Below are 23964 nucleotides of genomic sequence, written 5' to 3' on the forward strand. Positions count from 1 at the left end.
TACATATATATATATAGTGGTATAGTTCTTAAAGCTTTTGGCTGTTAACCAAAAAGACAGTTGTTCAAACCCACCAGTACCTTCACAAGAGAAAAATGAGGCAGTATGCTTCCGTAAAGATTGACAGCCTTGGAAACCCTATGGGGCAGTTCTACTCTGTCCTCTAGGGGAGCTGTGAGTCAGAATCGACTCCACGATAGTGGATTCTATATATCTATATCTCCAAGTGTAGCAATGAGTACACACACACAAATGCATGTACACACACAGAAAAGAAAGCAGGTACACCACCACAGCAGTAAGAGCCATGGGTCTGAAAAGACACATACGACAGTTCTGATGGTGATTGTCTTCAGTTGATGACAGTTTAGAGGAACTGGGTTTTGATCTTCTTGCTTTCTGCACTGTTTGACTTTTCTACAATTTTCTCTTATAAATAGAAAAATTCACTTCTACAACTCCATAAATGTTGCTGAACATCAATTGTGTTGCAATTGTGTTTGTTTAACATTTTATAACACCTTTCTCCTGACTACAACCACAGTTTTTGATGCACTTGGGTACTTTGGTTCTGATCAATTGGTCCAACGTGTCCAAGTGGAAAGCTTCTGGACTGGCAATTAGGACAATCCTTGTCCTTTGGACAATGTAAGGAGTACATGACTTATTTTGACTTCAATTCAGTCATTTGTAATAGCAGAGCTCAACTCAGAAAATAATTTAGATTTCTGAGTTTCCCTCCAGCCTTAACATTCCGATTTTGATTCTTGGCTGTATGTTTTGTTCAGGTTATTTGAATAGTAAGATAAAGAAACCTAAGAATTATTGTTGCATTTCCCTTCCCTCACCTGTCTTTCCTCATCTTCCCCTTATGTTCCATGATTCAAAACTACAGACATAGACAGAAACAACTGGGTTATTAGTCACTGGTATTAGGTGATGAATAATCAAATTGTTAAGAACTCACAGTCTTCAAAGTGACAATAGCAACTCAAACAATTACACAGAACATTAGAGGGCAATGGTTGATGTCCATGGGGGAGGAACAACTCAGTAAAGGAGGGTGAGAATGGTTGCACAACTCGAAGAATGACATCACCGTCTCTGAGTGGTACACGTAGAAATGGTTCTTCTGGGGCATGTTTTGCTGTGTGTGTGCTCAACAACGAAATAAATAACTTCAAAATAATAATCACTCACAATCCATATCCCATCAAATTCCAGTTGACTGTGGAAGAGCTCAAATTCCTTTGCCCACCAAACAGCACACTTGGGATTGGTGTAATCAGGAAACACAGTTTTTCCTGGCCAGACCTGCAGGAGAAAAAGAAAAACACTGATGAGAGTAAATTAAATGAATATAGAGTAAAATAGAACACTTTGCAAAGAAAAGGACCTACGACGGGGCTCTCTGATGCTTAGAATAAACTACAGGGGAGTCAAATAGTCACTTGAGGAAAAATTGATTGTTAAGAAAAATAAAAATGCATGGCAAAGTCCTTAATTAATGAGTCCATGGATCAAGGCATGGACTAACTTGCCAGACTTCAACTCTGATTCACCCTTCTGTCCTGGTTTCTCTACTTCTAATTCTGGCAACAGTCAAGTGGGGACAGTACTGCACGGGTCCACTGCAAGCTGCAGCTGCCTATCACCGGGGGAGCCCTAAGCTTCAGGTACACGTCTCTGTTCCTTTCCTACCTAACTGCTCATCAACACTGTGTTCTTGGACAGGGTCATCCGAGGTATTAGGTGCAGACTAGCAGATATAACCTTCATGGAAAACAAGGACAAATAAAGGTTTGAGAAGTGGTTGAAGATGTCCAATGCTGCAGAGAAATTCAGTAGCATGGGGAAAGGAACCATTCCATTGGATTTTCCAGTTAGGAAGTCACTGGATGGAGGTCATTCCAGAGCACTGTCAGTGAGGGGTGTGGGTCAGGAGATGGACAGTCGGTTGAGGAATGAATGGGAGGTGAGGAAGTGGACGCTGTGTGTCAGCTATCTTCAAAGGGGCTTGGACATGAAAGGAGTGTGGTTGGCAGGTAATTGGGAATGAAAAGGCCAATTTATCTCCATTATATACAAGTACAGGGTCAGTGAAAAAGAAAGACCCTCACTGAGATGAATGGACACAGTGGCTGCAACAATGGGCAGAAACCTAACACCAAGTACAAGCACCAGACAAAATTCTGTTCTCTTATCCATCCCTTTGCCATGAGTTGGAGCCAAGTCAATGGCACCTAACAACAACAACATACACAAGGCATCTGAAAATGTGAAACAAAACTTCACACACACATTCTCCATCTCTCTCCCCCTCGACTCTGTCATGGCCCCTCCTCCAGCCCCCAGGTATCCCTTTCAGTCACCTCCCCAATGAGTGGAGTCACTCCATCTGAAGTGTTCACCCATATCTTTTGCTCCAAGCCCCTGTCATAAGGGCCGTACGGGTTGCTTGAGGAAGAGTTGTTGGAGATGGCTGGATCCTAAGACATGAAACACAGAGGAAAAACGAGCTTTAAACTGGAGGCCGAGAAGGGAGATTGGGAATTGGATCCTGAGGAGAGGGAGTTGAGTGAAACAACAAGGAAGCAGCAAGTCCCTGACTTGAAGGAGAGGGCACCACATACCACAATGATGACCAACTTCGTTCCATTATTGTGTAAGTCCTTAACAAACTCCGGGAAGCCTTTATAATTGACAGGGTCATAGGTGAAATCCCTCCTCTGGTCCATGTAATCAATATCGGCATGCTGAACATCCTGAAAAGACAGACAGTGTCCACAATCCAGTGCCTAGGAATTCATGCACTCAAACCTATCAGTCCAATTGTCAGCTTTATTATTCACATTAGGGGTACCTGGGTGGTTAATGCACTCAGCTGCTAACCAAAAGGTTAGAGGTTCAAATCCACTCAGAGGTAGGTGCCTTGGAAGAAATTTCAGGGATTAACTCCCAAAAAACTCAGCCACTGGAAACCTGTGGAGCACTGTTCTACACTGACATCAGGAGGCTACCTTGAGTGGGAAGGAATCCACGGAAACCAGCTTCTACAGTTCACTCTAAACGTCCACTTTGTGCTGGGCCTTGAGCTGAGTTCTTAGTCCCTGGCATCCAAGTGCTTCTTGATTGATAGCAATTCCAAAAGCAAATGACCCATTGTTCCCTAAGGCCAGCCCTCATCTCTGCAGTCAGAGCTAACTGCTTCATTCTACCCTGGTTGCCTCCTCGTTCCTGGCATGAAAAACCTAACCAATCAAGCAAACATGACACCCAACTAAAACAAGCCACAAAGGCTGTCAGAAACTCCTATTTCCTAAAGCACAAGGTGAAGGGGAAGACCTTTCTTTCCTCCTGCTTCCCCCCATTTCGTTTTTCTTTGGTTCCTTCTCTTCTACTCCAAGCTGCTTTGGTGTTATTCTTCCCTGATTCCACATATGAAAATAGAAGAGCCAGAATGCAACGTACTCCCTCTCGGAGGCCTCATTGTCTGCCTTCACGGGAACAGGGTAAGAGACAGGGAAGAGGATTCTGCCAGAGAATCATTTCCTTTTTGTCTCTTGTGGGACCTCATTCCCTCCAGGACCATTCAAGGCATACAGACATTTTCTTTCAAGGACAGTGTCCTTCTGCTTACTGCGACTTGGCAATTCTAGACTGCTCTACTGAACTGAGTATGGAGCCTTCAGGTCCACGCCCAAATGCCCTCTTTCACATCACACTCCAATGGGCCCAAGGAACTGGTACATCATTTCATTCCCCAGGACTTTAGAAGAAAATGTCCAGCTGTTAATAGCAGGTAAGAAGAGTGGCATCAAAAACAGAGAACTGGTATGGTGCCTGAGGGTGGAGATGGAGAATCCATCCTTCCAGTTGCCAATATTAACATGGGGATGTTGGGGCTTAGAAATCCCTGAGTGTTACAAAGTAGAACAGTTCCATAGGGTTTTCTTGGCTGCAATCTTTAAGAAAGCAGATCACCAGGCCTTTCTTCTGGGATGCCACTGGGTGGGTTTGAACCATGAACTTTTAGTTAGTGGTCCAGAACAAGCCATTCGCATCACCCATGTGAGCTAGAGAGGGAAATCTTGAGAACCCAAATAAAAGCAAATCATGTAAAATGTAATTAAGACAGTAAGCACAAGAAAATTGTATTGCCTCTTAACCCCATGATTGTGTTCTCTCAAAACTATTTCCCAATAAAATGAACCATAGTTCTTTGGAGAAATGGCTGGTAAAGCAAAAATGCCTAGCTTTCTGAATATAGACAAAACGATTTTTATCACACACACACACACAAAAAAAAAACCTAAAGGAAGAAAAAATAATTGGTTGTTCTTATTTTTGTTATTGTCCTATTTGGGGAGGATTTTTTAAAAAGCCTAACTTACATCCCATCATCTGTCTGTCAATTTGCCATACTGTGGTGGATTACAGGTTACTGTGATGCTGTAAGCTATGCCATTGGTATTTCACATACCAGTAGGGTCAGTCATGATGGACAGGTTTCACTGGAGCACCCAGATGAAGACAGTAGCCAATGGAAACCCATGGACCACAACAGAATATCATAGAAATGTTGACCAGGCACCATTTTGCTTGGGTCACCATGTGGCCAGAGCCTACTTGATGGCAACTAACCACTTACGTAAGGAAGCCCTGCTGCCCGGTTTCTCTCCACAACTTCTTTCATGTTGCTGAGTGTTCCATAGTCATAACGGCTGAGATGAAACCCAAGAGCCCAGTATGAGGGAAGGACTGGTCGACCAATGAGCTGAAAGAAATGCATGAAATTAAACTTAGCAAATACACTATTCTTTAATAAAACTTTTTCTAAGCATTGGTTTTGAGGGCCCAAAACATACTCCATTTTCAACTCAGTGTTTCATTACCATTAGAATATTAGTCTGAATGTCCTGCAGACTTTAAAAATCATGGGGGGGGGGGTAGAGTAACGTTTAAGTATCCTTAAATTCTCTCACTTTTCTTCTAAAACATACAACTGTTATAAAGCAGGTTTCCCTAATGTCACAAAGGGAGCTCTGGTAGCATAGTGCCTAAGGTACTTGACTGCTAACCAGAAGGCTGGCGGTTCAAACCCACTAGCCAGTCCTCAGAAAGAAGATGGGGCAATCTACTTCCATAGTGATACTGCCTTGGAAACCCAAGGAGGGGTCACTATGAGTCGGGCCCAACTCGATGGCACATAACAACAACAACAACAACAATGTCACAAATTCCTATTAGCAGATTTTTGTGAGTCACACCTCCATATTAGGTTTATTTTCCCTTGTGCTACTTAGGATATCCTTGGTGGTGATCATGATACCACTTACCTCTAGATACTCTTGAACAACTTGCTCTGGAGTGTCTCCCAAGAACACATAGAAGTCTAGAATGCCCCCAGTGGTGCGGTAGGTGATTGCAGGGGCAGGCTGGAGGACAACATCTAGAAGAATTAAAAATGAATTAAGTGAAAATTAGAATTTATTCTAGAGAAATAAGAGAAATAAACATAACCATCTAGACTGGAAGACCACAACCGTGTCATCGTTAATAAAGTGATCCTCCTGATGTTTTAGATTTTGTATATAAAGTGAGAAACTGATGACCAAGGCCTACTGTCATGGGACACAAGAGCCCAAGCACTTGACTTGATGACAGACTTCAACAACAGGTCACTGGAGCATGTTAACTCCTTGTGCTGGACCAAGGCTCTGATCACAAACCAATCACACCCACAACCTCAGGACATACTGTACCCCCCCCCCATCCACACCCCTTGCATGACACACCCCATGACTATAGGAACACGACCCAGTGAGGCATACGGAGGTCCTGACTTAATCTTTGAATCCCACATCAAGCAAGAGCCAAACTCAACAATGTCAGAGATTATATTATAGTTTCAAAATCTCTCTATGCCCCAAAGGCCATTTCCAGAGGTGAGCTCTCCCTATAGCAAAGGTCTGCATCTTGAATCAGACATTCCTCAGAAGGAAGGTTGGCCAATCTACTTCCGTCGTGATACCGCCTTGGAAACCCAAGGAGGGGTCTCTATGAGTTGGGTCCAACTCAATGGCACATAACAACAACAACAGCTGTGGCCCAACCAGGCTTGAAGGACCCCGCCCCTTTTAACACAGTGCTGTAAGAAACAGACTGACACCTGCCTCTCGATCATGAAAAGATCTTGACGCAGAGAATCCAGGTTCCAGGAAGCTTCCCATGGAGCCTGAGCTTGTTGCTGGTCCCTGCCACCTACCTGAAACCATAAAGTCCTTGCATCACTCAGCATATTCTCCCTGCCTCGGCTGGAAACAAATGAACTAAATAAAGCTGGGCCTTTGGGACCACCCAGTCCAGTGCTTTGCAAACAGTCTGTGGTGAGGGAGCAGATTTTTTTTTTTTTTTTTTCAATTTCCACCACAGACTTACACTTTTACAAAATGACATGAAAATGAACCACTAGGACTAGGTCCATGCGTGCACTGGAGTGTGACAGAAAGGCTCACTTTCAAAGTCCTTATCTCCCATAGACCTGAAACAGTCTGCCCATCTGTGCACCATTCTTTGAATGAATCTCAGGGAAGAGGAAGAGGGTGTCCTTTGGCAGCACTGATCTTGATCTGGTCCAATGATTCTTGATTGAGAAGAAGAGGGGTTCAAGAGCCTATGCCCCCCGTCAACCCCGAGAGATTCTGACACACCTCCTCCCACGTTCTGGTGATTCATTGCCACCGGGATCTGTTGTTACTGGTACAAGCAGAAAGTGTTGAGAATTATTGGCCAAAAATGGAGAAGCTTGCCAACGTCCTGGGACATTGCACACTTTGTTCTGAAGCAACCTGATCACACTCTTCCTGCCCCGCTTGCCGTTGCACTTGACCTCTCTGCCTTTGGGGCACCTGAGCATAACGTTCTCTGCTCAGTTGCAGCTCCCACGGTGGCCCTGGTTGCTCACATTGTTAGGGCCTGAGCAGTTGGCCTCTTCCTACCTGCATTCATATCAACCCACCAGTTGGGGAAGGAGTGTCTGAGGGGTGGTTAAGTGCTCAGATGCTAAGCTAAAGGTTGGAGGTTTGAGTCTACTCAGAGATTCCCCAAAAGAAAGGCCTGGCACTCTGCTTCTGAGGAAATCAGCCTTTGAGAAGCGTATGGAGCACAGTTCTCCTCTGACACATATGGGGGGGGGGCACCACAAATCAGCATCACGTCAACAGCAGCTGGTTGGTTGCTTGTGCACCGAAGGAAAAGCTCAGGAGGGAGAACAGGTTGGTGGAAACTGCCTCAGAGGAGATTATAGGAAAGGGTCAGCTGTCTTAACAGAAAATATTCCAACAGAGGCAGCCAGATTCAGGAAAATCATAAGCTAGGAGAGGAACCCCGATTCATGGCACCCTTGGGTCACCAGGTAATGAAGCAGAGATGGAACGATGAGAAACCAACTCAGCCCTTAGCTGTGGCCCTAACAGCTCTGGTAGCACAGTGCCTAAGGCACTTGACTGCTAACCAGAAGGCTGGCAGTTCAAACCCACCAGCCACTCCTCGGAAGGAAGGTTGGGCAATCTACTGCCGTAGTGATACCTCCCCGTAAACCCAAGGAGGGGTCGTTATGAGTTGGATCCAACTCGACAGCACATAACAACAACAGCTGTGGCCCAACCAGGCTTAAAAGACCCCATCCCTTTACCACGGTGCTGTACGAAACACTGCAAAGCACTCCTGTGCTTTCTTTCATGAACACATCTCTTTGGTCCTTTACCCATGGCGTTGCTGTTCATCAGAAACACCCCGAAGGACGAGCCACTGGCGTCTTCAAGGCACAGGAAGAAAGTCTGCGCTCCGTACAGGTTCGTTCCATCCTACAGAAAGGTCGTGGAAAATCACACATTTACGACCTAATCGTGTAAACCCCATGCTGCTGGAAATGGCCCAGTAAATCAGTCTTAATCAGTGCTAATCACTCAATAACAGGGGACTCAGGGTCACACAGGACACAAATGAGTTTAAAAATATGGGTCTGTATTTGGTTGACGTTAACCTAGGGAATTGTGTTTTCTTAGTGAGTGGGCCAACTGGGACCATATCTCTAGTAGGAATAGGGGTGGTATTGTCAGAAGGTGGGAAGGTGGGAATTCTGAAATCACACTCCAGAAAGCTCCCCCTCTCAAAGAGCCTGTCTTAACCTGATTTAAGCTGTCTGCAAAGGTGCCAGCAAGTCTTACCAAGAATCAGATATCTTTCTACTTTGCAACCAGATGGAGCTCTGGTTTAGGCATCTAGCTAGTCTTCTAGTCTTTCCAACTTAGTTCTCAACCCAGGTTGGACCCAGACCAATTAACCCTTTTATAACCAAACTGCTTTCTGCTTTGACTCTTGGGTTGATACCATGCAGTTTCAGTAATGGAAGGCATGCTGAAATCAAGGGGAAAAAATGTTTGAGGTAATAGGGACTTTAACAGAATTATGCAGGACACATAGGTCCCGAGTGGAGTCTCGTGGTAGGATTGGTGTGGTGAGCCCTGTTTCTTCAGATTAATGCAGTTATACAGGTCCCCACCAGGAAGCAGCACATACTAAAACAGATAGTAATTTCCCAAGAAACCTGAGAGGCTAAAAGTGTTGATAGGCAAATGGTTTTAAAAGAGAATCTCTGGGAATGGGAGCAGGCAGTGCTATTTACATTTAAATTTCTCCAAAGTGGAGTCAAGTTTGAAGATCACTGCTTTAGAACAGTGCTTCTCAGAATTTGCTGTGCCTACTAATTAATTACATGGGAGCTCTGGTAGTGTAGTGCCTAAGGCACTTGACTGTTAACCAGAAGGCTGACAGTTCAAACCCACCAGCCACTCCTCAGAAGGAAGATGGGGCAATCTACTTCCATAGTGATACTGCCTCGGAAACCCAAGGAGGGGTCGCTATGAGTTGGGCTGACTCGAGGGCACATAACAACAACAACAACAACAACAACAACTAATGACATGGGGGATCTTATTTAAATGCAGATTCTAATTCAGTAGATGGAGTGAGGGTCTGAAAGTCCGAATCTCAGATTCAGTGGTGCCCGAGCCAAGCCCTCTGAGTAAGAAGAGTCTGTGGCTATTTAATTATACAATGGTCCCTGGCTTTTTCCAGATGAGCCGGTCTAACTCAACACCTTCTCTGATCTTCTCATGGGCAAATGGTGTAATAGGGGTATTGGTGTTAAGTCAGAGGGGCCCGGGCCTAGATCCCAGCGTTGTCGTTTCCAAACTTTCTGACCTCAGCATCCATGAGATTTCTCTGAGCCACAGTTCCCAATGGAGTTAATCACACTTTTCCTTTCGAGGTTCTTTTGGTGAATGGAGACTCACTGTTTATCACTGGGTAAAAATCCTTGCTTAACACAACACTGCCATGCTCTCCTCATCCAGCCGTTGACTGTGCTTCACCAGAAAGCTCCTGGATGAAACCTGAATATCGCACTGAAGTACTCTGCCTGGAGTTCAGCACTCAAAGCAGACAACAAGCAAAAGCAAACAAAAGGAAGAAGGGGGCACATCTCTGCCTTTTCCTTCACTGATCCAACAGTTCTTCACGTAAGAAATGATTACTACAGTGTTTTGGCTGATACTTTCTTCTGATAAATTGGTGATTTTTAAGCATCAGCCTAAACATGTGAAGAGCATAACCAACCCTCAGAGCAGAGAGCAGATGTTAAAAATGTTTTCTCCACAACTAGCTGGTTTGAAGAGAAAGTGTAATTTAAAGTCCTTGGCATTTACAGAGCACTAACTATGCATCAGACATTCACCTGGGTACTTTACTTACATCGAGGCATTTGCTTCTTTCCACACCCCCTACAAGGTAAGCAGAGTGCCCCCACTTATGGACGAGAGACTGAAGACACAGACCCACAGAACTGGGAAGTAGCAGAGCTGGAAATCAAGTCCAGCAGTCTGGTCCTGGAATCTGACTCTGAACCCCTAAAGTGTACTGCTGGAGTCAATCCCCAAGAATCATGATGAATAGACTTTGAACTACTGCAAGGCACTGCTAGACTCAACCTCTAACAGTAAGGCCATGATAGTGGTGTGCTCACCCTATTGGGAGTCGTGTCCCTGGCAAAGATGGGCCAGGTCTTCCAGTTCATATCATGGCGGTACTGCTGGTGCACGTGTTCTCCCAGCCCATATACGTTGGCACTGGGCAGGCGGATGGAGAGCTGCAGGAGCTGGTCGGTGAAGAGCAGGGGCCCAATGCTTGAGTCAAACCTGGCACAGGTGGGAAATACAGAGGCAGGTGGGAAGGAGTTGTCGAGAGAGCACAGCTGCTTGAAAAATATTGTTTACACATCAATGACTCAATCCCAGACACCAAACCAGTTCTCCCCGAGTTGACTCCACTTCATGACAACCCCATGCGGACAGAGGACAACTGTGCCCTGCAGGATTTTCAATGGCTGATTCTTCGGAAGTGGATCACCAGGCCTTTCCATAAAGGCACCTCTGGGTGGACCCGAACCTCCAGCCTTTTGGTTAGCAGCTGAGCACGTTAACCACTGACACCACCCAGAGACTCCTCAATGACTCGGTCCAGAGAAAACAGACTCACTGCCATCGAGTTGATCCTGACTCACAACAACCCCTCCTTGGGTTTCCGAGGCAGTATCTCTACAGAAGTAGATTGCCCAATCTTCCTTTCGAGGAGTGGCTGGTAGGTTGGAACCACTTTCTGGTTAGCAGTCAAGTGCCTGAGTATTTATTTATTTATTTACCTCTTTTTTTTTTTTTTTTAAGAGTTTGTTTTACATTCAATGTTACATGTACATTTAGTTTCATTCCCCATTTACTATGCCCAACCCTAACCCAGTCTCCTTCCCTCCCTGCCCAGTAACCCGCCCCCTGTGCTCCTCGTAGTTATACACTCCTCTTTGTCCTGCATTATCTCCATGTGAATGTTGCCCCTCTGGTGCCCCATGGTCTATTTCTCCAAGGGATGTATTTCCATACAGTATGTGGGTGCGTCCCCCTGGGTTGAGTGGTCTGCATGTACATACATCTTGTTAACTATTGGGCTGAGAGCCAGCCCCTGCAAGTGAATTTTATTCCAGGTGCAGAATGTATTCCAGGGCCACAGTATTGGGGGTCTCACCAGATTCCATCCAACCAGTAATTCTGGTCATTATGGAGTTTTGGGATTTTGTTCCATGTTCTTCCTTCCCCTCTATCCAGGATCTCAGATTTGATCCTTTCCTGAGTGGTTGGCATTGGTAGCCAGACACCATCTAGTTCTTCTGGTCTCGAGGGCCATCATGTCCTTGGGGTGATTGCAAAAATGCCCTTGTTGTTTTGCACTCTTCTTTGTTTCTGACACTAAGAGACCATTCGCTGCATCTTAGATGGCCACTTGAAAGCTTTTAAGACCCTGGTCGCTACTCACCAATGTAAGATGTGGAGCAACACTTTTAATGTATTTTGTTGTGCCAATTGAGTCCAGTGTCCCCCAGTACTATGGTCCTGAGATGGTAGATCCGGTGGCTCTCTCTCCCACAGTGTCTGGGTGCCTGTGAGGGATTGCTCTATGTCTTCTATTGTTTCTGTAAGGATTGCAGGTATTTTGTATCACTGGTATCTGTGCAAGATTAGCCTGAACTGAATCTATCCTTGGTCTAGAGTATACTCCTGTTCACTGACCCCCATCTGATCCTCTCAGGTGTTTATGTGTTGATCTGTAGTCTGGTGTTTGGTGTTAATAGTAATGCAGTATTGTGGCCACACTGGTTGGTATTAGCATCTGTCATCTATCTCCCATGTGCACAATTCAATGTCCTTCCATTTCCTAATGTTAACATGGTGGTCTCAGACTCTTTCCATACATCCCTCCCCTTACCTACATCAGCATGTGGGCCCCAACTAGCCCAAAATTAATCCCTCCCTCTCCCTCCCCATCTCCATAACCTACAATGTGAGTCCCCTTTCACAAGCAAACCCTTCTTTGTCTTTTTACAGTAATGATTAGTAGCCCCTATTTAATCTGCCCCATTTGCCCTCCGGTGACATTTTCCTATGGCCACCAAGAGGCCAGGACTCCCTGAGGGCAGGTATATGTGGTACATTTCTTAGATTTGTTTCCAGACACAGTACCATGTGACAAAACATTATGCCTTTAGGATAGTAACTGTTCAGTAAGTATTTCCTGGCAGATAGGGTGTAAGATGGATGGAGGAAACAAAGGGAAAAGAAAAAAATGAGGAAATGGAAGGTAGAAAGAGAAAGAAAGGCAGAGGAAAGGACACATTTGGAGGGAGAAGAGAGAGTCTGTGGCCAGTGTGGGCTCACAACCTTCTGGATATTGTTGAAAGACCCCTGTAACTGTCCCACCCTGACCCCCAGACATATTCTCAAAGCTTACAGAACACGGTTGTTGCTCTGGCGGCTCACTTTGATGCTGAATGGCTGTTTGGAGACATCCACTTGGTAGGACAAGGAAGAAGAAGCATTTCCTTGGAAAGGTTGAACGTGTTCATGGGGCACTTCATACCTGTCCTTCTTCTGGTCAGTTAACTGCCCGAGAGAGAAAAGAGAAGAGAGCCAAAGTGGAAACTTCTCCCACAGACATCAGTGCTTCCCAGTATCGAGGCTCATGGAACTCAGATACTGACCCTATGACACTGTGACATTGTATAACAGCCAATACAGATGGCTAACATTGATCCAGTGACTCTGCAACATTGTATAACACACAACACAGATGGCTAACATTGACCCAATGACACTGTGACATTGTACAACACTAAATACAGATGGTTAACACTGACCCAATGACTCTGCAACATTGTATAATACTCAATGCAGATGGCTAACACTGGCCCAGTGACACTGTGACATTGTATAACACCCAATACAGATGACTAACACTGACCCAGTGACACTGTGACATTGTATGACACCCAATTGACTAACACTGGCCCAGTGACACTGTGACATTGTACACTACCCAATACAGACGACTAACACTGACCCTGTGACACTGTGTCATTGTGTAATACACAATACAGATGGCTAATACTGACCCAGTGATACTGCAACATTGTACAACCCAAAACAGTTGGCTAACACTGACCCAGCAACACTGTGACATTGTACAACACCCAAAACAGATGGCTAACACTGACCCAGCAACACTGACATTATATAACACCTAAAACAGATGGCTAACACTGACCCAGCAACACTGTGACATTGTACAACACTCAGTTCAAATAGTCAACACTTGAGCAAATGCAGTCTTTGGGCAGGAACACATACTGCAGATCTGAGGAGGTGCACTGCTCCTCGAGTTTTCAAAGCTGGGATGACTCTTGTCCTTGTCCCCCATCCCTGCTACATTTCACACGGTGTCCAGGGAAGTGAGTGACCACAAAGCTCACCGGCCAAATCCATAACACAGATTTAGGCAGTTATCACACAGAGGAAAGGCCAGTGGTACTAAATAAGAATAACAGGAACAGGAAAAATACCTCCATTCACAAACCTCTTATTTTGTAGAAACTGCAGTCCCCGGGTAAAGAACAAGAACCCCAAAGAGATAATTTAAAACGGCAAACCACACCTTAAAGTGGAATCGCTTGGATGTCTGGTATTCTGCCGTGAGAATGATGTTGTCGACCTCACTTCCAAACAGAGATGGAGAAGGCAGCCTCCTCAGCTGAGCTGTGAACCCTAACATACAGGAGGGAAAGGTTTTCATCGTTGGCTCTGTATCTTCACAAAGGGCAGCCACATGGAAACCACCTTCATGTCAAAGGGGCTGGTGAAAAGGCTTTATTCTCCAAAAAAGGAAGAGATGGGCATGTTATCCACATGCCTCACCTCAGGCTGGATCCTGAGATGAGGAACTGTCCCTACCTTCTCTCAAAGTGCAGGTCTTTCTTGTACAAAGTTTGATTGAAAATCCCCACCATCCCAGAGAATCAGCTCCCATTCCTCCAGCCCATTGCTCTGTGTTAATCAGAGCCGCTGTGCACCCTCAGCCCTCAGTTACTTCCCTGTGATGTGACAGGGACTCCCAGACCTCGGTGCCAAGTCCCTAGTTCCTGGTAAGCCAGGTGAGCGTGAAGACCTTAGCATCAGAGTTCATTGAGCTAAGGGTCGCTGGAGGGGCCATTTTTCCTCTCCATAGGAATAACCTTCCGGTGCCTCCTAGAATGCATACTATACACTCTGCATTTACCTCCTAGAATGCACACTATACACTCTGCATTTTAGGGTGGGAAGAGAAAGGGTGCCTAGGTTCATAAACTGATTAGGTAAATTCCACAAAATGTGACAAAGTTGGAAGTGCGTCCTTATCGTTAGAATCACATAATACTGAGGTCTGCTGGGTGCGCAAACAGTTTGCACGCAACTGCTAACCTAAAGGTTGGCAGTTCAAGCACACTCAGTGGTACCATGGAAGGGCAGCCTGGTGATCTGCACCCTAAGATTACAGCCAAGAAAACTCCATGGAGCAGTTCCACTCTGTCACATGAGTGACAATTGACTCGATGCTACTGACACAGAGTCGGAAGTAGTCACAGGGTTGCTGAGTTCAAATCCTTCACACTCAAAGTGAGTAAGTGGTGAACCAAGGGGGTCAAAATGGCTGCCAAGGTCACGAAGGTGCATAGGTGGAGCCAGGAGCAGGGATGGACTCTGAACTCCCAAGGCAGAGCCATGTGCTCTCGGTGCCAGCATCGACTGTAGACCCTGCTGCAGAGCAGAGTCCAGAGCACACCCACCTTCTTGCGTACACGCACGTGACAGTGTGGCTGGGCTGAGAGCACTCTTCTCTCTGCTGGGGGCATGAGCTGACCCCCAGAGGGCCCGGAGCGCCTGCCTCCTACACCATCCACTTAGCTTACCTGCCCTCGTGTCCACGAGGTCACCCTCTGCCTGATAGCCATGACTTTTGGAATAGTAGCACTGGGGGATGCTTATGGCTCCCTGAGGGTTCCAGCAGCAGCCTCGCTGGTCACATGTGGCCTGAAACAAGAGAAGGTTGTCAAAGGAACTCCATGGATTGTAGAACATCATCATTTACGAAGCACAGCAAGTCTCATTTGAGCTGTGGTTTCATTAACCTCACGGTACAAGTCGGGACACTGAGACCCGAGCGATGACTGAGCGAGCCCTCCCACCAGTTCCACGGGCAGTGTCCTAACCACACCACGGTGCTACCTCCCTTCTGAGCACAGTGCTTTCACTCTTCCCTGTCTCTCCAATCAAGCTGATGAGCATATAGCCACATGTTCTAAATCACAATCCAAACTTGCAAGTGGCACTTCCTTTACATTGACTTTGACTTTTAGTTTAAAGACCGTGCAGTCGTCTTCATTTGGAGGTTTTGAAATCAAACTGATTAACTTGTAACTACATGTTATAAATACATACATAGACAGTGGTCTCTCAACTCCTCCAAAAGTGGAAAACAATCTTTCCTTGATACCTTGATACCCCAATAGATTATAATCCTTGTTTAGGATTAAAATGGGATAAAATAAATTTAAAAAGAAATTAAATTCTGATAAATTTAAATTTAATTAAATTAAGAAGGAGAAAGTAATTAGACTTATAAGCTTGCAGACCAATGAGGGGACAAAATACTTGAATAAACAATCAAAGGAGATTGGAGAGTTTCCAGTTAAAAAATTCTTCAAAGAAGGGTGGGTACCAGTGGACCAGCATGATTGATTACTTACCTATTAAAGACCAAAGAATGACCTAGATGACCATGTGAGGTCACTGAAACTGTAGAGTTAAGTCAATGTCATAAAAGGGTAGATCTTTGAAGAAAAATAACCTTGTGCAATAGAAAGCCCCAAGATGGCCCTACCACCTGTCTGTCTGTGGAGGCTGGTGTGTGGTTCAGATGCTGAACAGGTTTCAGCAGAACTTCCAGACTCACATGGACTCAGAAGGGCTAGTGACATCCCTCCAGAAATCAGTCAGTGACAATGCAGGAGTCACTACAACCCCGTCCCACTGTGCGGGGCCACCAGGAGCTGGAGGCCCACTCAGCTGCCACCAACAGCAACAGCAAGGTTGGCATAGAGATCACTTCCTGACATTCACCAGATGACCACGTCTTTCCACCAGTGGTGTCAGACCTCAGTCAGTCAGTCCACCAGCCACCCCTTTCCTGATGCTGACCCCATGACCTGGTCCTGTCCTCTTCCCACAGTCTTCACCCCCCTTCACACTTTCTCTGAGCAGAATGAGCCATTACCTGTGGCTATTTCAGGGGTCCTGAGTGCTGCCAATGGCTAATGTGCTAAGGTGCTGAGCACCATGGTGGTCATCTGAGTGTACCCAGAGGTCCCCCAAGAGAAAGGCCTGATGACCCCCTTCTGAAACTTCAGCCATTGGGGACCCTGTGGACACAGACCTTCTCTGACTCACATGAGGTCACCATGAGTCAGAAAGACTCAAAGACCACTGGTTGGTTGTTTTTTTTTTTTTTTCTTTTTTCTGGTTGTTTACAAATGGCCATGCTTTCTCTGACCCCCTCCGTCCAAGCGGTGGGTCTGCCTCTTCCCACAGGTTCCAGTCTGGCCCATGACCTGCCTCAACCAAGCAAAAGTAGCTAAAGCAATGCTAGGCAGTCCAGTTGTGGCCCCAGGCTTCCAGAGGACTGGCGACGGTCACTGTGAGCTCCTGCGGCTCCAAGCTCCAACTACCTGTGCAAGACACCACAAAGGGCCTCCGAGACCCCTTCGGCCCAGGTGAGACCAGCCATAGGATCATCCCCACCAAGGTGCCAGGCTAGGGCAGAAACTCTGTGGGACCCTCTGGACAAGATCAGCCACCAACTGAGCACAGCGTGGAATGGAAGAACTGCCCGGCCAAGCCCTGCCCAAGCCCTCGTGATGCAGATCAGGAGACATAATAAAGCACTTGTTGCTGGAAGCCTGCCAGCATGGGGTCATTTGCTTCATGGAAGTGGAGAGGTGGAGAAGCTGTGCCCCCTGGAGACCAGGGACTTACAGGAGGCAATGTGAGTCAGCCCAGCATGGAGGGCTAGGGGCCAAGTGGAAAGCGAGAGGCTCAACTGCCCAGTTCTTCCCTGAATAGCTTTATCATTGAGCCCAGGGCACCCTAAAAGCAGTCAAAGCACTCCTTCAAATTAACCAGATTCCAAATTCAAATACCTTTTTAAAAGTACCTAGTTTCTGCCTGGCTACCACTATCAACCACTCGGAGGGGGATCTATGTAGGAGATCCTGCAAAGAGTAGGAGAACAATGTGGAACAAAACTCAAAATTATAAAATAATAAAAGGGATTACTTTTGCTGGTCTGATAGAGCCCGGTGGAACTACTGAGACTATGGCCCCTACCTGCTCCTCAGGCCTGGGATTGAACCCACTCCTGTGGCTCCCAGACAAACAAAACACAGGCTTATGAACTGAACATTTATGTTAGGTAGATACACTCCTTGGAGAGATCAATCATGGCAGAATAGAAGGGCTGTGTATGCACAGGGAGACAGCTCAGGGGGCAGGAGTGCATGGAGGGATGGACACAGGGAAGAGGTGGCTATGGGGAGGAAGTGGGAGGGGAGCTGTTGCATTGTGGGAGATTGCAGTCAATGCCATGAGACATAGTGTATGTGCGCTGCTGTATGGAAAGTGAATTTACTCTGAAAACTTTCACCCAAATCACAATTAAAAAAAAAAGTATCTAGCTTCTATAGCCCTCCTGCCATTTGATGCATAGGTGGTAAAATCTTTATTTTCTATAATGTCAAAAGAATATGAAGCTGTGTACAAAACAGTGGAACCAGGAAGTCTTAATAAGGGAAATGAGTGAAATGGGAAAACATATCGTGTTTTCAAATAGCTTCAGGAATTTTACAGGTTGAAAAACACTTGATGATACAGGAATTTCAAATTACTTTTTATTCATTAAAATGTTCCTTATTATAAAAATAAATATGCAATAAATATGCAGCAAGTTTGAAGAAATCAAGTGATGAGTAAAATTAATCATATCTCAGTGAAATTAATTGTAGACTATTTCATAGGATGTGCATCTTGTGCCAGTTTTTAAAAGTTAAATTGGCCACTTCCTTCCATCCCAACCTTGGGCCCTGGTCCCCCCACCGTGCTGCCTCCTAGCGGCTACACGATTTCATTCTAGGCACAAAATCCACGAGCTCATGTCTAACCTGGGACTGTGCTCTTCCCAGATTGTAAGACAGCTCTTAGCAGGTGTCAGGGAAACACCATTGTTTTAACGGTCGAGACTTGACACGTGATGATTTGGGCAAAACGCAATGTATTTGTCAACACAAGAAAACTTTTTCCCTTAGATACTTACTGATAAGAAGCTGGAATTGGGGAAAGGTGTCATAATACACCAGTAACAAATGAACGACAATTATCAAACGTGTTTGCTGTGGAGTGGGATGAAGTTTCTGAACAGGAAATGCAGTTGCCCGCCTCTCTTAAATGCCATCATTCAGATTATCGCTGTCGTTACTATCCGTGGCAATATTTCATCATACACCGCTCAGTGGAGCCTGGAGCCCCTCTGCAATGACTCCACAGGGCATGCAGGCTTGTTTGAAGCGTGTGAATCTGCTCTCCCATGTTTATATAGAAATCCTCATCCTGACCATCAAGGTAAGGTGTTTAAGATTGTGATCTGCCCTGTCTTTCCTGGGATGGATATCAGGAGTTGACTAGATCCTTCTGCATCCTGGTATCAATGGCTTCTTCAACTCTGAGTTGAAAAGGCTTCATTCAGTAAGTAAACAGTGATGCTTTCATCAAGGATGGGTAGGTTTGGGATAAGTGTAGTCCACCAACTACAATCTGCATGGGGTGATGCTCTGAGGGAAGCTATAGAGGTAGGAGGTAGGCTGGATAGGGCCTTAGATGGTGGTGTAAAGTGTTGGACTTGACCCAACGTACCACAATGAAATGCTACAGCACTCAGTGGGGATTCAATGATAGAATTCCACGCAAGAGACCCAGGTCTGATTCCCAGCCAATGCACCCCATGTGCACCATTACCCACCATCATGGAGGCTTGTGTGTGGCTACGATGATGCTCATGTTTCATCAAAGCTTACAGACTGACAGGCTGGGGAGAAGGGCCTGACGAGCTACTTCCAAAAGTCAGCCCTTGAAAACCGTGTGGATCCCGACACTTTAATCCACAGTGGTCACAGGGATGCTGAAAGACTCTGCTGAGTTTAGCTCCATTGTGCATCGAGTCTATGCCCTTGATGTTTCTGCAGCAGAAACTAGAGGAATATTAGAACCACTAATAGAACTCTCTCGACGGCACACAACAACAACAGGACTCTTACGATGAGAAAAGAAAGCAGACTCAGTGACGAGGTGGTGAGTTCTGCTCACTCCAGAGAAGGTGCCCTGCAGGCAGTGGCCAGCTACCAGCTCAGAACCGAAGACAGGACTAGAAAGTTAAAGAGCAGGGCCATCCTTTTGCTGAGACCCATGAAAGGGACTCCTGGGGCTCCATTCGCTCCAAAAAGTCAACCTAAGATTGCACAGGTGGTTGAACAGATTGCCTTATCCTTCCCTGGACACAAGATCTCCTCCATCACTGGAATCAAGACCCTGGGATCTGCAACCAATCCACATTTAGCCTCTTGGTCCTTTTCTATGTGATCCTTATGGGGAGAGGAGGAGATGGGAACTATATAATGGCAGAGTGGTGGCTCAGTTCCACAACGTTCTGCCCAGCCAGCCTGCCATGTCCATAATTTCTCACCACCTCTGCCTCCACATAGTTATGCACTTCCCTTTAGCATGGGCACCACAGAAGTCGACAGTTATCCACGGACCCAGCCCCTCAAAAGCAGCCTGTATCAGTATAGAAGACCCAGGATACTCAGGACATGTAACAGCAAGCCTACGATTTGTCTTGTATGAGACAGTGGATCACAGAAGATGCTTCCAGAGTTTTTTTCTGGCCAACGCAGAAAGGAACGTGAGGATGAGTGAACACTAAACACTAAACGGTGGACTAACTCAGTTGGGCACAACATGTAGAAAAAGTCAAAGTTCGTTTATTAAACTGCCATCTTGATAGCACAGAGCTTATTAAAAGGTTCTACAATAAAAACATCTATTTGAAAAACACGTAGTCTATTACTGAAGCAGCAGTGGTGTCTGATGTCCACCGAGAACTAAAAGGAAGATGAGTGATGGGGAGAGTGGACAGACTCAGGATGCCTCAGCCTTCCTGGTGGGGGACTAAGCAGCTCATTTCTTGACAAAACATGACAAGAGCAACAGCGTGGCTGTGACTCAACCTTCTGCAAACCTAGGGCACCAGACATCCTGTTTAGGTAGATCTGTCTAGACCACAGCTTCCCATTCCCACCCAAAAGCAGCACAGTCCTCCACCATCCAGTTCCAGCCTACCCAAGTCTCTCTGGCACCCACCCTCCAGCTTGGCCATATGCGACCATCCTCTATAACATATGGCCCTGCAGTCCCCTTCTCTAACTTTGCAGTATCTCTTCTATCTTGAATTCACTTTCTACACTCCCCCACTCTGTCAAAACCCTACTTATCTTTAATTCCATACTGTCACTTTCTCCCTGATGATAATCTCTTCTACTTTGTGATTCCCACAGTAGTTCTTATATTACTTTTGTTATAAATTATAGGTCTTTTAAATTCATTTCTTTAGCTTATCTCTGCTACTAGAATGTATGACAAGAATATTGTTTGATTTAATTGAGACTATAACCCAAAATGCTAAGCTCTGTTGCATTTGGCTCCATATCAAACTATTCCTTCATTGTTCTCCCCTGTCTGCTCCTCGTGTTTCTTACTAAATCTTTGGCTGTCCTCTTTCTTTTTTTCACCCACGACATGACTCCATATTCAGCCTTAAATGGCTGCTCCTGGCTGCTGTGTGTCACATCAAAACCAAACTCCACTACCTGATTTCCAAACTCTTTCAAAATCTGAATCGACCTTCTTGGCTCAGCCTCATTCCTTCTGTTATGAACAGAATCTAAGAGAAGGCTAGTCCACTCCTCTTAGGTGACAAGCCGGGGAAGGGGCTGGACACTGCAGCAGGTTTGGAAGGTGTGTCACTCCCACTCTGGATTCCTTCCTGCCTCAGCAGTCCTGCTGCCCAGACAGCTGCCCTCTGCTTCAATACCAGTCAAGGCCCTGCTCTGTCCTGCCTGAGGGAGATCCTGATATTGATCTATCTACCTCATCCAAACTCTCTCTCTTGCCGTCAACACATCCTCTGGACTTCCCGACTAATTTTGGCCATCACGCTGCTCCAACCTGCAATTCTAGACAGGCCACGTGTCTGGCTCTGATTCCCTTCTTTCCCTTAATTCTAAACTCCCCATCAAGGCCTTCTTTCACATCACACAACCAGACACTCTTCTTCTGTGTCTTTGCTGCCTGAGTCCTCTGGCTCAGTTCCTCGGCCATCTCAGTCTCCACCAAAGGCCCCATTAGGCACAATCCCCATCTCTGTGCCTTTGTCCTCAGAAGCCCTTCTTCTAGGAACACTCTCATCTTACTTATCACCTGCTTCTCAGACCCCAGAGTATGCCCCATGTCCCAGCATCAAGATAGCTTCTTCCTTGGCTCCCATGGTCTCTCCCATTCCCAAACTCCTAATTATATTTATAATCAGGATGCCTCAATGATTAATCCAATATTCTGATGAGCTGACAATAAAACCAATTGCCAGGAAACTAACTCTGACTCCAGGCGACCCCCTGTGTATCAAAGTAGAACTGTGCTCCAGGGGGACTTCAGTGGCTGGTATTCAGAAGTAGACCACCAGCCCCTTTTTCTCCAGTCTTTCAGTGAGCAGTCACATGTAAACCATTCACAGAACCCAAGGATAATACCTGTTCTTATGATGCCCATCACCACCAGCCCACACCATTTCCCCTTCGGCCTCACCTCCTGCTATTCCTCTCACCTCACACTATTCCAGTCCCACTAGCCTCCACACTGTTCATCTACCTGCCAGGCACACTCCTGCCTGCATAATGTACCCAACAATAAAGTGCTCGGGAAAGGGAGCATTCGAGTCAATTACCAGACCATGGGCTGGAAGACACCAAACATCTGCATGTTTGGAAAATCACGCTTTCTGATAGAGATTTTGCTTCCCGCTCACTTCTCTGTCTTTACAAGCTTCTACCTTTGCCTAATGAGAAATCCAAGGAGGTGACTCTCATGCCCTTCCTTCCATACTTATAGCTCCCTCCCCACCCCGACCCCAAACCCCAAGAAGAGTAATCCACTAGTGCAGATTTAGCATTTAACAGGAAAGAAGAAGAAAGTTGTGTGGCATTGAGGATCTTTAGATAAACCAGAACTGCAACTCTGAGGGACATGACCCCAGGCTGCCGAGATTAGGAGGGCCACAGAGACAGACCCGGAGCACCAGGTGCCAGAACATCAGACGCGGGACACTCCTTCACCCGCCTCACCCAAGCCTGCCATTGCGTGTCAGTGGACTGCCTTCAGAAGGTTCCATTTTGGTTTTCCTTTAGAAATTCTTCTTAATGAGAACAGTACCTGATGGGGTGTGTACAGTGCACCCTATAATCAGATACTCAACTGGACTTTAGCTGATGGTCAGGAAGTAGATGGCCTAACGTAAATGCTCACATGCAAGTGCTATATTTAATCTGCAATTGCATGTCACTGGAAGCTTTGTCCTTACTTCAAATCATTTTGACCTCTAGATAAATTTTATCATACAGCCTAGATAACCTTTTGGAATCTGCAAAGCTGAAAGAGAGACAGAGAAGTCAAGAAACAGAGGCAGTGATAGAACCAGAGAAAACTAGGAGCCAAGAAGGTTGTCAGATAAAATTCAAATCCTTTTTCAGCATTTTTGTTGGGGTCAGGTGCCATCAGGTCAGCTCTGACCCATAGCAACCCCATGTACAACTGAACAATGTACTGACTGGTCTTGCACCATCTTCACAATCATCATTACGTTTGAGCCCATTGCTGCAGCTGCTGTGTTCTTGTTGACAATCTTCCTCTTCTTCACTGACCCTTTATTTTACCAAGCAGGGCGTCCTTCTCCAGGGACCGGTCCCTCCTGATCACATGTCCAAAGTACATGAGATGAAATCTCACCATCCTCACTTCCTAGGAGCATTCAGGCTGGACTTCTCCAAGACAGTAAGTCTCAAATACTGCCTGGGACACACTCATGCTGAAAACGTACCTGTTGCTTCCCTGAAATTCACACTGAATCCGGTGGCCTATTTCCTATTAGCTAAGTCTGGCAACAACCCTGGGCCCCAGGGGATGCTCCTTGCCTTTCCTCTCCCCAGAGGCCACAGCACAGAAGCACAGACGGGGATTGCTTTGCCAGAGCCATCACTGGCTACAATGCCAACTCGCCAAGAACTAGAAATAGGAAGAAAGTGCCCAATGGCATAAAGTCGTCAATGAAACCAAGATCTATATGCCAAACCTTTGTTGGTGACTGGTCAGGGATACAGTTGATACGCTCTGCTTCATTTACCACAGGGCACTCTACAGAGCCAGGAGGGACACTTGGATCTGGGGCTGTCACAGAAGCAAACATAAAATGGCCATTAGACAAGTGAACATCACAGGCATGCAGTACTCACCTCCTCCAATTATACAACCCCATTCTGGACCACGGCTTCACCTGGTGTCCCCAAAATTTACTTCATACACCCTTAGTTTGTTTTTGCACTGAATTTACCTCTATGCATACTTACTTTACTACTTCTACCCCCAAACTCCTCCCTCTATGAGACAGTGCCTGCAAAAGCAAGGAGTTTGATGCCACTACTAAGTGGGAACCTCACCAAGGTAGAAACCAAGTGTCCTTCCTCTAGTCCAAAACCAAAAACTAAACTCACTGCCATCGAGTCGGATCTGACTCATAGCAACCCCTCCTAGGGTTTCCGAGGCATTATCTCTA

At 46.0% G+C, this 23964-nt stretch overlaps 1 protein-coding gene across 1 annotated transcript in view; it reads right to left on the reverse strand.

Moving 5' to 3' along the window:
* The window catches only part of LOC103207213, a 207685-nt gene that overhangs the window by 181540 nt on the left and 2181 nt on the right, over nucleotides 1-23964 (reverse strand). The window contains exons 2-12 of the mRNA XM_042782527.1: nucleotides 23485-23579; nucleotides 14891-15011; nucleotides 13600-13709; nucleotides 12400-12551; nucleotides 10088-10259; nucleotides 7769-7868; nucleotides 5340-5452; nucleotides 4652-4777; nucleotides 2634-2765; nucleotides 2373-2489; nucleotides 1201-1314 (exon numbers count right to left, since the gene is read on the reverse strand). Coding sequence (XP_042638461.1) covers nucleotides 1201-1314; nucleotides 2373-2489; nucleotides 2634-2765; nucleotides 4652-4777; nucleotides 5340-5452; nucleotides 7769-7868; nucleotides 10088-10259; nucleotides 12400-12551; nucleotides 13600-13709; nucleotides 14891-15011; nucleotides 23485-23579 — 1352 coding nt within the window. The remainder of the gene's footprint in view (nucleotides 1-1200; nucleotides 1315-2372; nucleotides 2490-2633; nucleotides 2766-4651; nucleotides 4778-5339; nucleotides 5453-7768; nucleotides 7869-10087; nucleotides 10260-12399; nucleotides 12552-13599; nucleotides 13710-14890; nucleotides 15012-23484; nucleotides 23580-23964) is intronic.

Source organism: Orycteropus afer, unplaced genomic scaffold (genome assembly GCF_000298275.1).
Source record: "Orycteropus afer afer isolate SDZICR_OR568_19922 unplaced genomic scaffold, OryAfe1.0 scaffold00358, whole genome shotgun sequence".
NCBI lineage: Eukaryota > Metazoa > Chordata > Mammalia > Tubulidentata > Orycteropodidae > Orycteropus > Orycteropus afer.